This window comes from Neophocaena asiaeorientalis, unplaced genomic scaffold, assembly GCF_003031525.2.
Source record: "Neophocaena asiaeorientalis asiaeorientalis breed wild unplaced genomic scaffold, Neophocaena_asiaeorientalis_V1.1 scaffold7, whole genome shotgun sequence".
Taxonomy (NCBI): domain Eukaryota; kingdom Metazoa; phylum Chordata; class Mammalia; order Artiodactyla; family Phocoenidae; genus Neophocaena; species Neophocaena asiaeorientalis.
In genome coordinates, this window is record NW_020185337.1 from 6,797,743 (window position 1) to 6,811,413 (window position 13,671).

At 34.0% G+C, this 13,671-nt stretch overlaps 1 protein-coding gene across 2 annotated transcripts in view; it reads left to right on the forward strand.

Moving 5' to 3' along the window:
* Positions 1-13,254, forward strand: part of CLGN (calmegin) — a 44,192-nt gene extending 30,938 nt beyond the window's left edge. The window contains exons 9-15 of one of the 2 annotated variants that reach the window (XM_024736230.1): positions 5,128-5,241; positions 5,366-5,516; positions 7,007-7,222; positions 8,366-8,491; positions 8,714-8,873; positions 10,164-10,264; positions 12,077-12,611. In XM_024736230.1, the coding sequence (XP_024591998.1) occupies positions 5,128-5,241; positions 5,366-5,516; positions 7,007-7,222; positions 8,366-8,491; positions 8,714-8,873; positions 10,164-10,264; positions 12,077-12,157 (949 nt within the window). In that variant the 3' untranslated portion in view covers positions 12,158-12,611. Of the gene's footprint in view, positions 1-5,127; positions 5,242-5,365; positions 5,517-7,006; positions 7,223-8,365; positions 8,492-8,713; positions 8,874-10,163; positions 10,265-12,076 lie in introns of both variants that reach the window. The other variant, XM_024736229.1, reaches the window with a different exon arrangement.
* Positions 13,255-13,671: the final 417 nt, after the last annotated feature.

Consider the following 13,671-nt stretch of genomic DNA (forward strand, 5'->3'; position numbering starts at 1 on the left):
CAGTTATGAGAGTTCTTTATATTCTGGATACAGGTGTTGTGTCAGTGTTCTAGTTCTGTATAACAAATTACCCCAAAATTAAGTGGCTTAAAACAACATTTGTTATCTCTCAGTTTCTTGTGATTCAGGATTCTGACTGCAGCTTAGTGGGTCCTTTGGCCCTGGGTCTTTCAGTTGCAATTAAGATGTCAGCTGGCGCTATAGTCATCTAAAGGCTCAAGGAGGAGCTAATCCAGTTTCAGTTTCACTCAAGTGGGCATTGGCAGGATTCAGTCTCTCAAGGGACTGAATTGTTGTTGGACTGAGGGGCTCGGTTCCTGGCTGGGTGTTGGCCAGAGTCATCCCTTGGTTCCTTGCAATCTAGGCCTCACCACAGAGTATCTCACAACATGGTAGCTGTCTTCAACGGAAGCAAGGGAAAGGGGAAGGGAGGGGAGAAGACAGTGCGAAGAAGATGGAGGTTACAGTCTGTACTGGGTTAACACTGTCCTCCAAAATTCCATGTCTACCCAGAACCTGTAATTGTGACTTTATTTGGAATTAGGACCTTTGCATCTGTAATCAAGTTAAGATGAAGTAATACTGGATTAGGGTGGGCCCTAAATCTAGTACTACCGGTGTCCTTGTAAGAAGAGGGAAATTTGGACACAGACACACAGGGAGAACACGATGTGACAACTGAGACAGAAATTGCAGTGATGCATCTACAAGACAGGGAATGCCAAGGGTCATCAGTGGCCACCAGAAGCAAGGAAGAAACAAGGAAATATCCTGTCCTGGAGCCTCCAGAGAGAGCATGGTCCTGCCCAAAACTTTGATTTCAAATTTCTAGTCTCCAGAATTGTGAGATAATACATTTCTGTCACTTTAAGCCACCCAGATTGTGGTGTTTTGTCACAGCAGCCTAGGAAAACTAACATACAGTCTTTTATAACTTAATCTTGGAAGTAGCATACCATTACTAATTTCTGTTCATTAATAGCACGTTATTAGGCCCCACCCACACTCAAGGAGAGGGGACTTCACATGGACATGAATACCAGGAGGCAGGATCATTGGAAAACAATTTCAGAAGCTGCCTACCTCAGTCTGAGATTGCCAGTGCCAGAGTCCCTGAGGTGAGGACCCGGTTGGGTGGCACCCAGATTTCGCAGTACAGACACCGCAGTAATAAATGTTACTTTAAGCCCCTAAGTTTTGTGGTAATTTGTTATGCAGCAATAGTCAATTAATATAGATATGCAGTATGCAATATTTCCTTTCACTCTGGGGCTTGTCTTAATTTTCGTAACAGAGAGCAGAATTTTTAAATTTTTATGAAGTCCGGTTTGTCAATATTTGTCTTTGATGCTTCATGCTTTTTACATCTTACTAAGATAAGATGTCTTTGCCTAAATGTGACAAAGAATTTCTTTTGTTTTCTAGACAAATAGTTTTGACTAAAACTCTGTTCCGAGTTAATTGTTCTATGTAGTGTGAGGTATAAATCAAGATTAATTTTCAAAAATATGGGTGTCTAATTGTTCCAGCATCTCTTATCATCCATTTAATGTCTGTAATGAGCTGTACTGATGTCCCCTCTTTCTTTTCTGATATGGCAGTTAGTGTTTTTTCTTGATGTGTCTAGCTGAGGGTTTATCAATTTTATTGAGCTTTTTGGAGGACCAGCTTTTGTTTTAGTTTTTTCCCTTCCATTGGCCTTCTTTGTATTTCATTATTGCCTTCCTCTTCTTACTTTGGACTTAATTTGCTTCTCTTTTCTACCTTATTAAGGTAGAAAATAATTTTCGATAGAAGCAGCTGTAAAATTTCTCTAAGCACTGTTTTAACTAAGTTCCACAAATATATATTCAGTTCATACTGTTATATAATTTCCCTAGTGATTTTTTCTTTGAATCATGTATTTTTAAATGTGTTGCTTTGTTGTCAATTATTTATGGATTTTCCAGATATGGTTTTCATTTTAACTCCCAAGTTAATTCTCTTGTGGTCAGAAAACATTCACAAACATCAATTACATCAGCATTGTTCAAAAGCTTTTATATTCTTAATGGTTTTCAGTCTGTTCTCTTACTGAGAGAAGAGAACTAAAATCTTCAACTATGATTGTGGATTTGTCTTTATCTCCTTTGAGTTCTTTTAGTTTTTGCTTCAAGTATTTTGAAGATCTGTTACTAGATCAATTCACAGTATTTCATGACCTCTTGAGGAACTGACCTTTTTATTATTATAAAATGTCCTTCTTTATAAACTCTTATAATACTCTCTGACTTGAAGTCTACTTGGTCTGATATTAAATCAGCACTCCAATTTTCTTTTAAGTCATGTTTCCATTGAATATTATTTTCCATTATTTACCTGTAACCTGTATATGCCTTTATTTTTCAGGTGATTTTCTTGTAGGCAACTACATTTGGGTCTTGCCTTTTAATTTGAGTGTTTTAAACCATCTACATTTAATACACTTATTGCTGTGGTTGGGTGTAAACCTACCATCTCACTACTTGTTTTTTCTTTGTCCCATATATTCTGTGGCTTTTTATAAAATGTTTTTCCTGGCTTTTTTCGGATTGAGTTATATTTTATTTGAGTCTTCTATTTTTTCTTCTCTGTTGGCTTTTTGGCTTTTCATCTGTAGTTGGTTGTTTTGCCGGTTGCTCTAGGGTTTGCAATATGCATCTTAAACCTATTTCAGTCTACTCTCAAATAGTGTTATGCCACTTCATGTCTAAGTTAATCATATGAGAGTCTTATATTTTCTCCCGTACATCCTTCATGCTATTAGCATACATTTCCTTCTTTATATACTGTGAAGGCCATGCATATTTATTCTTCAATCAGTCTCTTTTTATCGGACAGTTATGAGGGGAAAAGTTCTTTTATTTACCCACATATTTACCATTTCTGGTACTCTCCTTCTTTTGTGTAGATAGAAATTCCTGTCTGTTATTGTTTTCCTTCTGCATGATAAACTTGTCTTAATACATTGTAGTACATACCTGTTGTCATTGCATTCTCCTAAATTATTTGTCTGAAAATCTCTTTATTCTGCCTTCATTTTTGAAGGATTTTTCACTGTGGGGTTATAGGTTGATAGTTATTTTGCAACAGCCATTCCTTATCGTGAGGCTCACACTGATTCTGATGAGAAGTCAGTTGTTATTCTCAACCTTGTTCTCCTTTACCTAATATGTCATTTTTTTCTATTTGGTTTTAAGATTTATTTTCACTGTTACTGGTTTTCAATAGTTTGATTTTTTGTTGTGCCTTGATGTCATTTGTTTGTGTGTGTGTGTGTGTGTGTGTGTGTGTGTGTGTGTGTGTATTTGCCTTGCTTTGGATTCTTTGAGCTTTTTGAAATGTGGGTTTATAGTTTGTATCACATTTGGGTAACATTTGGCCATTATTTCCTTAAATATTTATATATGGCTCCCCATCTCTTTTTTGGGATACCACTTAAATGTGTGTTAGACTGCTTTACGTTTGTTACACAAGTCGCTGAGAATCTATTCATTTTTTAAAACCAGTTTTTCTCTGTGTACTTCATTTTGGAAAGTGTCTATTACTATTTCTTCAAGTTCTTGTTGTTTGTAAACATTGGGGTTTACCACCTATTCAGATAGAATGTTGCTCCTGGAAAACCAAAAGTGTTAACTTGTTGACTGTCTTTTAGATAAATAGGGGTACTGGTTAGCAGTGAAAATGTCTTTGCCTTAAGGGAAATAGTATAGGGAAGTAACTTGTGCAAGGTAGGAAGAATAGTACTTTTTAAAAAAAATTAATAAGTCACTTATTAGTGTATCACTTCCATGAATTCATGCTATCAGGAAAGGTAGGACTACATCCCTCCATGTGGGCTTTCTAACATTGCTTCACAGTTGTTTGCCCATAAAGAGTAGGGTTGGGACATGAGAGAAACTGTACAATGAGAGAAACTGTATATACCAACCTCATTCTGATTGGTGAAATGTGTGAGAATTTTTTTTATAAAGTGCTAAAAGAGATGCACCCTTAAATTTTAAACCCCGGTTACTCTGAGCCCTCAGAGACCCTAAGATAACATTAATAACAGGCAAGTACAAGTCTTTACATACATAGATTTGATTATTTCAGTTTGTTACTCAGTCTTTACATATATATTGTTGATTATTTCAGTTTGTATTCAAGTTTTGTTTGGAAAATCGTAATGTAGCTTCTTATTTAAAATTTTTACTTTTCTGTAAAGATGAAAATTATGTTAGTAATTCTATTCACTACTTACTGTGACTATGTTTATATACTTTAGAATTTACTTTCTAAGTGTTATTTTTTAATGAAAATTTAAAAATTACTAGAATTAAATATGGAGGGTTTTAAAAAAATAATATTGGAGTAGGGAAGACCTTTCCAAATATGACATAAAATTGAAGAATCATAAAGGAAAATGTTAATAAATTTCAACTACATGAAAATAAATGTTTTACATGGCAAAAAAACCCAAAAAACAAAACCTCACCATGAGCTACATTAAAAAATGCACGAGAAACTGGAAAAAAAATTTACTTCATATAGCTGACAACTGATTTCTTATTAATTTCTAATATATTCCAGGATATTAATTATAGCATTATTCATCATAGTAAGTTTTTGAAAACACTATTCTCAACAATAGATAGATTAAATAAATTATGATATATTCACAAAGTATGAAACTATGCAACTGTTAAGAAGAATGAAGCAGATATATATTTATATAAAACAGAGCTCCTAGAACAGTCTTGACATGTAGTAGTCATCCCATATATGTTTGTTGATGAATGAGTTTTTAAGTGAACAAAAGCAAGGTCTAACATACTCTGTATAGAGTGCTATCATTTGTGTAAAAAAAGTATGTGTGTGTGTGTGTATATATATATATATATATACACACATATACACACACATACATATATGCATGTATGTATAGAACATAACAAGTAATATATATAAAAAAGTGTATAGTAGAAGATTTAGGTGGATGAGAGAGAGGGGAGGTAGTAGGTACAAAGACAGGGTAGGAAATGCCTTTTGGTACCTTATGAATTTTGTAGCGTGCATTTTTAAACTGCTTGAATAGTTAATAATTAGCATAAAATACTGTATTTACAGGGATGAAAGTGAACCTGCCCAAATAGAAGATTCAAGTGTTGTTAAACCTGATGGCTGGCTTGATAATGAACCGAAATTTATTCCAGATCCTAATGCTGAAAAACCCATTGACTGGTAAGCATTCTTCATCTTCAAATATCAATTTCATATGTTTCTTACTTGCTTTTTTGTTACTAGTTTATATGACTGACAGGAGAGACTTGAGGTTACTCCATTTGCTTTGTTCTAATATCCTAAGGAATGAAGACATGGATGGAGAATGGGAGGCACCTCAGATTTCTAATCCGGCATGTCAGATTGGGTGTGGCGAGTGGAGCCCTCCCATGATAGGTAACCCAAAATACAAAGGAGTATGGACACCTCCAATGATAGATAACCCTAACTACCAGGTAATAACCACTTGTTCCAGTCCCATAGTAAACTTTAAAATGTTGTGCTATTTATCTAGTTATTGATAATGTTATGTTAACTTCAGGAAATTTGATTTGTATAATAGTGTGCCTTAGCTATCTTAAGAAGTCAAAGAACATAGTACTCCAACTAATTTATGTTTAAAAAGTGAAACATTCTTTATTTAATTTTCTGGGGGAATAAAATTAAGAACTAAAGATAAGTTACTTTATACTATATTTTTCCTTATACTGATGATCACTTTGGAATAAAATTTTATTTTAGAATTAAATATAAGAAGTGACTTCTGATCAAGAAGACTCAGGTTGCACATTTTAGTAATTAAAGTCTGTGCTTAATTAACATGCTCCTTACTCTCTGGTATTATTAAAATTGAATTTTTTTCCCTAATATGAATCAGATATTTTTTGAGTATACCTAGTTTTGGAGGTAGAAGTCCTTATGTTATCCATTTAACCCTCTAGTTTTATCTAATTATTCATTGACATTTTCTAACATTTATTTTATATATACAGTTATATATTCTTTTTGCTCACTGTAGTTTTTCTTCATAGTATTTATCACAAAATGTCTGTTTTGGTAATTTTTTTAACGTCTATCTCCTTCATTAGATTTTAAACACCATAATGCAGGGACCATGTCTGCCTTGATTACCACTGTATCCTAGCATCTGGCATAGTGCCTGGCACAGAATAGACATATGTGATGGTGGAATAAGTCAGTGAGTGATCATATTGTCCAATTTATTTGATTTGGTTGAGTTTAATCATTCAAGATCTAATGGAACTTCTGTGTTGAATAATTGTTCTGAGATTCAACCGTGGTTGATTATTGATGCCTATCACGAGTATATGTTGAAAGGTGCGGTTCCATTTTTGCCATACAGTGATCTCTGATTTGAACAATTTTAATGATATCTTGTCTTGAATATCTTTACTAAATGTAAAAAAAACCCAACTTGTCTAATATAGTGTCAGTTGTGAAATTTAATTACTCAAGTTTCTGTATTGGATTTTCACTCTGCCTCTTTTTTTTTTTGGCAGTTTACTTATTTATTTTACTTATTTTGGCTGCACTGGGTCTTCATTGTGGTGCTCAGGCTTCTCTAGTTGCAGCGTGCTGGCTCTAGAGCACACGGGCTCAGTAGTTGCACTGCGTGGGCTTAGTTCACCAGCCAGGGATTGAACCCAGGGCCCCTGCATTGGGAGCACAGAGTCTTAAGCACTGGACAGCCAGGGAAGTCCCCTTTTGCAGAGTTTAAAGTCATTGTTCATAGGGAACATCGTGTTCCGGATAAGAAGAAACAAGATTTTATTTCTAGTGAATTACTAATGAATTAATTATAAGTTAAAGTTTTCTTTTTTCCATTTAGTATTGCTAATTTCATTCAACACCAACTACTTCTTGAGTAACATTTATAATGAAATTATTTTATTTGAAAATGTCTTTAAATTATTTTTTCTCACAGGGTATCTGGAGTCCTCGAAAAATTCCTAATCCAGATTATTTTGAAGACAATCACCCATTTCTTCTGACTTCCTTCTGTGCTCTTGGTTTAGAGCTTTGGTCCATGACCTCTGATATCTACTTTGATAATTTTATTATTTGTTCGGAAAAGGAAGTAGCAGATCGCTGGGCTGCAGATGGTTGGGGAGTGAAAATAATGATAGAAAATGATAATGAGGTACAGTATTTACCATACGGTAATAATAGGATGTGGTCCTGGTTATAGGTTGTACAAATGGCCTTTAAAAAAGGTAAATAAATGTGCAATAATTACTAAATGCTAAAGAAGCATATTTAAATAAATTTATGTAGACAGAGTATTTAGCTTTACCAAATATGATACAGCTTCATTATAAACTAATAATGAATTATATATATGTAAGTCTTCATTTATTAAATTATGATAGCATAATGGGATTGAGTGCCTTTTGATGGTTATAGAAATGAGACCACTACTACTACTAGAAATGAGACTTAATATCTTTGTCACCTATCAATTTAAGGCCTAAGTGGGAACAGTAATCTAAATATTCTTTATTCATTTTAACTACTTTTCACTTAGAGGAGTATAGAAACTTTTAAAATTTAATATTATTATGTTTCAGTTTTTTTCCCCAAATCTTAACACTACTTAGAAAAGAATAAGCTAAGTATTTCAACACAATGCATCTTGGAGAATCTATCTTTAAAACGAATTACTGTAAAGAAAAATGTGTACCTCACATTAGGTCTCTTTGGATATTAGCAAAAACCATCAGAAGAGTAAGTAAAGGTAAAGGGATTCTCATTTGGAAACTCTTTTAACTAAAACATTTGATGATTTTAGATTTTATTTTAGTAAGAGAAACAATTTCCTTCCTGAAGGTTGTGTGTAAAATTTGTTAATAAACAAGAAAAAGAAAACACAATGATTATCAGGTTGATTTTTTTTTTTTTTTAGTAGGTTTTTTAAATGTACGGGTTGAGTTATCAGAGAGTGTATTTCTAAATGAACCAGATAATACATCCATAAAGAGTAGTTCTATCCTGAAACTTACCAAAAAAGAAAACTGTCCTAATTCTTGCTGGTAGGTTAGCAATATTCACCTATATAGTATAATGTACCTTCTACTACAAAGTTTCAAACAGCAATGCATGCGAATAATTGTTTAAACTTTATGAAGTATAAAATGAGAAAATAAAATATTTTTTATCTTACAAATTCACGATTCCTTAATATAAAACCACCTAGGTGAAATAAGTTTTTTGTTTTTGTAGGCTGTATCTCTGAATGAAGGTTTATAAAATCTTAATTGCCTTTTTATGCTTATTTCTTCTCTAGCCTAGTATATTCAAACAGTTGACGGCAGCTACTGAAGAGCGCCCATGGCTTTGGTTCATTTATCTTGTGATAGCAGTGCTTCCAATAGCATTAATTACTTCATTTTGTTGGCCAAGAAAAGTAAAGGTAAAGAAAATGAATTTTTGTCAACAGTAAAAAAAAAAAAAAAAAAAAAAATCTCTTAGTGTTTAGGAGTTCTATATTGGAGCAAGTGGCTCTTAAAAGTAATAAACTAGATTGCCTGTGAGTTTCTACTGATAGTTCACTATGATATCACTTATTGCAAAAAATCTTTTTGTAAATAGTGCTTTGCTTTTAGTAAAAATAGCTTGTGTTAAACTGCGACAGAAAAGATATGAAGATGCGGAGTTCAAAAAACTGGACATATGTAAACCACAAACAAAGGGAGCACTAGAGCAAGAAGTAAAGGGAGAGAAAGCAGCCCTGGAGAAACCAGTAGACTTGGAAGAGGAAAAACAGCAAAGTGATGGTGAAATTCTTGAAAAAGGTAGGACGATGACGGTGATTTATAATGGGGACAAAGCTGGGCAAAGCTGACTTAAAATAGTAGATTAAGTGGTAAACACGGGCTGTTGCACTTGTTTATTGTCAGATTTATACCATTTGAATCCCCAAGAAGGCGTGCCTGGCGAAGAGGAGTAACATCCTTGCCTGGGTTGTACCTGAGCAGACACCCAATGTATGACTTTTGTTTTCTAGGAAGAAAGAGGTGTAAAAATTGTTCAGTTGCTTCAGAACCTAGCAACTATGAATTCCGTAAGCCATAGCTTGTTTTTGTTGTTGTTGTTTGATTGGGTTTTTTTTTGTGGTACGCGGGCCTCTCACTGTTGTGGCCTCTCCCGTTGCGGAGCAACAGGCTCCGGACACGCAGGCTCAGTGGCCGTGGCTCACGGGCGCAGCCGATCCATGGCATGTGGAATCTTCCCGGACTGGGGCACGAACCCGTGTCCCCTGCATCGGCAGGCGGACTCTCAACCACTGCGCCACCAGGGAAGCCCTGCCATAGCTTTTTGCAAAGATTTTTCTCCCCTCCAAGGATGAGATGGGAGGTACAGACCATGGCTTCTGTAGAAGAGTAATCGGTTTAAGGCAGGTGATTGCAGCAACAAAATCCACACCAAGTCTCCCAAGGGCTGTTGTTTATCAGATAATTTATCATGTGGAACGAACAGTTTAATCTCTTGAAAGGATTACTAAATCATACGTCCCCTTGCCACCCTCTACTAAACTCCAGAAGATGTTAGAACTGAGGACAGCTGAGGCTTTTTGGTGCCTCTCCAATGTGACTTCCTTATGCACATTGAGGTAGCAATAAAACTATTGATATTTGTCAGGCATCCCAAGCCAGGCTCCAGAATGAGCCCTTTATAACCTAAATTATATCTTGAGCACTGTTTTTAACTTAATAGTTGATGCAACAGTTGACTTAAAAAACATACTCCCTCAAAACACACATGCACACATGTATATTTACATATATGTGTGTACACACACACACACACACACACACACACATTCTTTGGTTTTCATTTTACATACAGACTGAGTGCTTTAAAATTCTTTAAACCTGCCCCTTTCCTCAAATATGATGATTTATTTATAAAATGTGATAAAATAAATATTTCTATTTAAATTTTTAAAAATGTCTAATGGAAGAAATTGCTTATAAATATTGGAATTTAAATACATCCCTCCACTTTTATTTAATACTTTTAAGTAGCAAAATTCTAATTCAAGTTTTTGCCTTTAATAAAATCTATTTAATAAAAAATTCTAGAAGAGGAAGGTGAACGTGAGGAAAAGAGTGAAGAAGAAATTGAAATCATAGAAGGACAAGAAGAAGGTAATAAATCAAATAAGTCTGGATCAGAGGATGAGGTAAGCAACTCTTTAACAGAAAATAAACTAGTTTCTATGTATGACTGTTAATCCATAAAAAAATATTTAATAAAAACAATCTGGTTTTTGAAGAATTTTTTGCCATATTTCTCCCATCTTTCTTAAGAGCATACATATTGCTTTAAAATGTATCCTTAAGGAAAGCATGAAAATAATGTAATTTATGTCCTCTTAATGCCTAATGAAACAGTATAAAGTAAGCCTTTGGTTTACAAAATATAAAGAGAGAGCTACGTCTGTAAAAAATGACTTCATTAAAGTGTTTTGTTGAAAGGTGTAATAAGCAGACCATCTGAATATTTTAAAAGTAAGTCTGTTTATTACAAGACAGTTTTCTTTTAGCCATTGTGAAAACGTTCTCACTGTCACAGTTATTTACTGTAACATTTTGAAAGATTGCATTCATTGGTAGTTGAGTACTATGCCTGGTAATGGTGTTTTTCTCAAATCTTTAATAAACTAGTTTTTCATTAACTTGATATGTCTGCCCCCTTTTCCATCCTGATGTATGATAGAACTTTCCACAGTGCCTTTTTTTATAGTCAGTTATTATGGAATCAGAAACCATCCAGGTATAATTCAGAACCCTAGCTTTCTTCTTTCACCTATTATATACCCCCCAAGCCTGTTTTCTCTGCTTCTCTAGCCCTCTAAGAACTGCATAACCCCACCTGCCAGTCACCGTCCCCAGCACTCTCATAGCTTAGAGTTAGGTAGGGTAAAGGTCCGTTATGCCTGGACTGTTGCATGTGATGAGATAAACTTGCTGTTTTGTTTATTTGAAGAAATCTCCCAGATAAACTTCTGTTGTTAGTATTTTAATTGTTTTCTAAAGCTTATTCAGTACATATACCTGGTTACTGGTCTTAACTGCCTAGTGAGTTTTTTTTAAATGGGCTTTGGGGCTCATTATCTAGTATGAATATCTTTATTTAGAGGGAGCTGGGTGAAGATAATTTCTTTCAGAACAGAGTTTTAAGCAGTCCTTGTTTCCCGCCGTCACTCTTTTAATAGTAATATTTGGAATCATTCACTGAATGTGTATTCTAGTTATATTTTGCTTTGTAAAATATTTTGTGTACTTTTAAAAGTATCTAAATTCCATCTTTTCATCTTCTTATATGTTTGTCAGTGAGCTAAAATAAATCAATTTTTATATAATATAACCTTTAGAAATAATTATAACTATTTTGTATAATACCTGCATTATTTTATTGTTATACAAGTTTAATTTATATATAAACGATTATTCTGGAAGGATAGAATTAAAGGAGAGAAAAAGCCCAAACCATAAGTTTAATGTTTCCCTTTCCTCTCTGTTAATTTTTCTCAAAGTGTTAGGTACCAGAAGTTCTGAAAAAGTCTCTGTAAAACCAGCTCAGCAATTCATTACTTACAGAAACATTGTGATGTATAGTTAATGCTTAATATCCCACAATGAAAATATCATGTAACCTTTAATTAACCATGACATTAGATTAAGTTGTAAATCATGAAATAAAATCATGAATTGAGTTATTAGCATTATTCCTTGTCAGATGCATATTTGACAAACAGTTATTCTAAAAATGTAATCATGGCAAAAGATGAACAAATTGAAACATCAATTTATATACACGTTTTTGATCAGTTATTAAGTAAAGGAACATAAAAATAAAGATATGTATGTATATAAACATAAAGATGTTTTGTTAGAAACATGTATTTTAGAGAATAAGAAATACATTATTTACTACTCTCTCCTAGTTGCCCACTGTATGAAAATAAACGTTTTCATATATTTTTCCCTAGATGAGGGAAGCAGATGAGAGCACAGGATCTGGAGATGGGCCAGTAAAGTCAGTACGCAAAAGAAGAGTACGAAAGGAATAACCTGTATTCAAGTAGTTTTAATTCCTAAGAGAGAGAGTTGGCATTCTCAAGTGAACTAGACTCAGTCTGCACATCCTGTTTCTACTATCTGGCAATGATATTCTTTCAGACATGTATTTTAATCTTATTTTTCAGAAAAAAAACAAACTTTGAAGTTAACCTGGTCTTTGAATTTAGAATAAAAGAAAAGTGGCACATTACATGTCAAATTTTAAGAGATTAATAGCATTAGAAGTTACACAGTTTTAATAGTTTGGAGAAAGTTTTGGTTTCTACAGAGCAAAATAATATGCAGCAACTTCACTGCTATTGGAAGAATCAGTTATTGGAATTTCCCCTTAAACGGCTATACTACAGTATAACTGGTAGTTCCATAGTATAAATAAGAGTGAGTTCTGTTGTACAGAGCTAAATGCAATAAAGTTTCTGCATGGTTGTTTGTTTCTATCAACAACTGAAAGTGTTGTATGTGACCCACATTTACCTCCTTTGTGTCAAATTATAGTTATGGTCCATTGTTCACGTAAATTATAGAGTCCTTTAAAGAGGTGCTTTGTTGACAGACAAATCAACAAAACTGAAATGTCTATGTGTCATTCATAGAATCACTGGTCAATAGTGCAGCATACTTATATTTGAATACAGAGATAAGAGGTTTATCAAAACGAAATGGTGCACAGATTTTTTTGAAGCTGTTACCGTTGTTTTATGCCAGAATGGCTTACTCTGTTTACAAGATTGCTTATGCCTACATTGCTCTTGAAAATAACATTTAAATATTTTTTCTTCTTTAAATGATACCATCTTTAATAGGTAAATTATTATGGGGGAGTCTTTCTTTTATCTGATCATTAAGAGATTGTAATGGCTAATAGATATCAATCATCATGCTTTGTATTTTTATCTTTTTTCCGACAAAGTCGAATCTGTCTTCTGACAAATTCAAATCTATTGTCTCATCTAGCTTCAAAGCTGCCTCTATGGTAGACTATTGCTCCTCTTTTTAAAACACAATTGACCCTTTAACAACAGAGGTTTGAACTGCGTGGGTCCACTTATACACAGATTTTGTTTTCAATTAATTCTATAGAACTACATGGTATGTTGAATCCTCTGATGCAGAATCTGCAGATAAGGATGGTCAACTATGGGACTTGAGCATCTGTGGATTTTGGTATCTGCCACGCGTCCTGGAACCAATCCCCCATGGATACCAAGGAACGACTGTAGGTACCAAAAGTCACAGAAGTACATTATAGTAGAGCTGTATTATTCCATTTAACATATTTAAGAATTTTTCATGTTTGGGTGACAGACCCTTTGGAAGGTGATCTAAATCTTTGAGACCATGGAACTACTTTAATACCAACTATCTAGAGAACGCTATACTAGTTGGGTAATATTTTGGATTCCCTCATGGACATATACATCCCGTCCTTGGGTAAGCCCGCCTCTTGTACATCCCCCTCCCCAGTAGTACATTTAAAGCTTATGTATAAGGAAAAGGAGCCTCT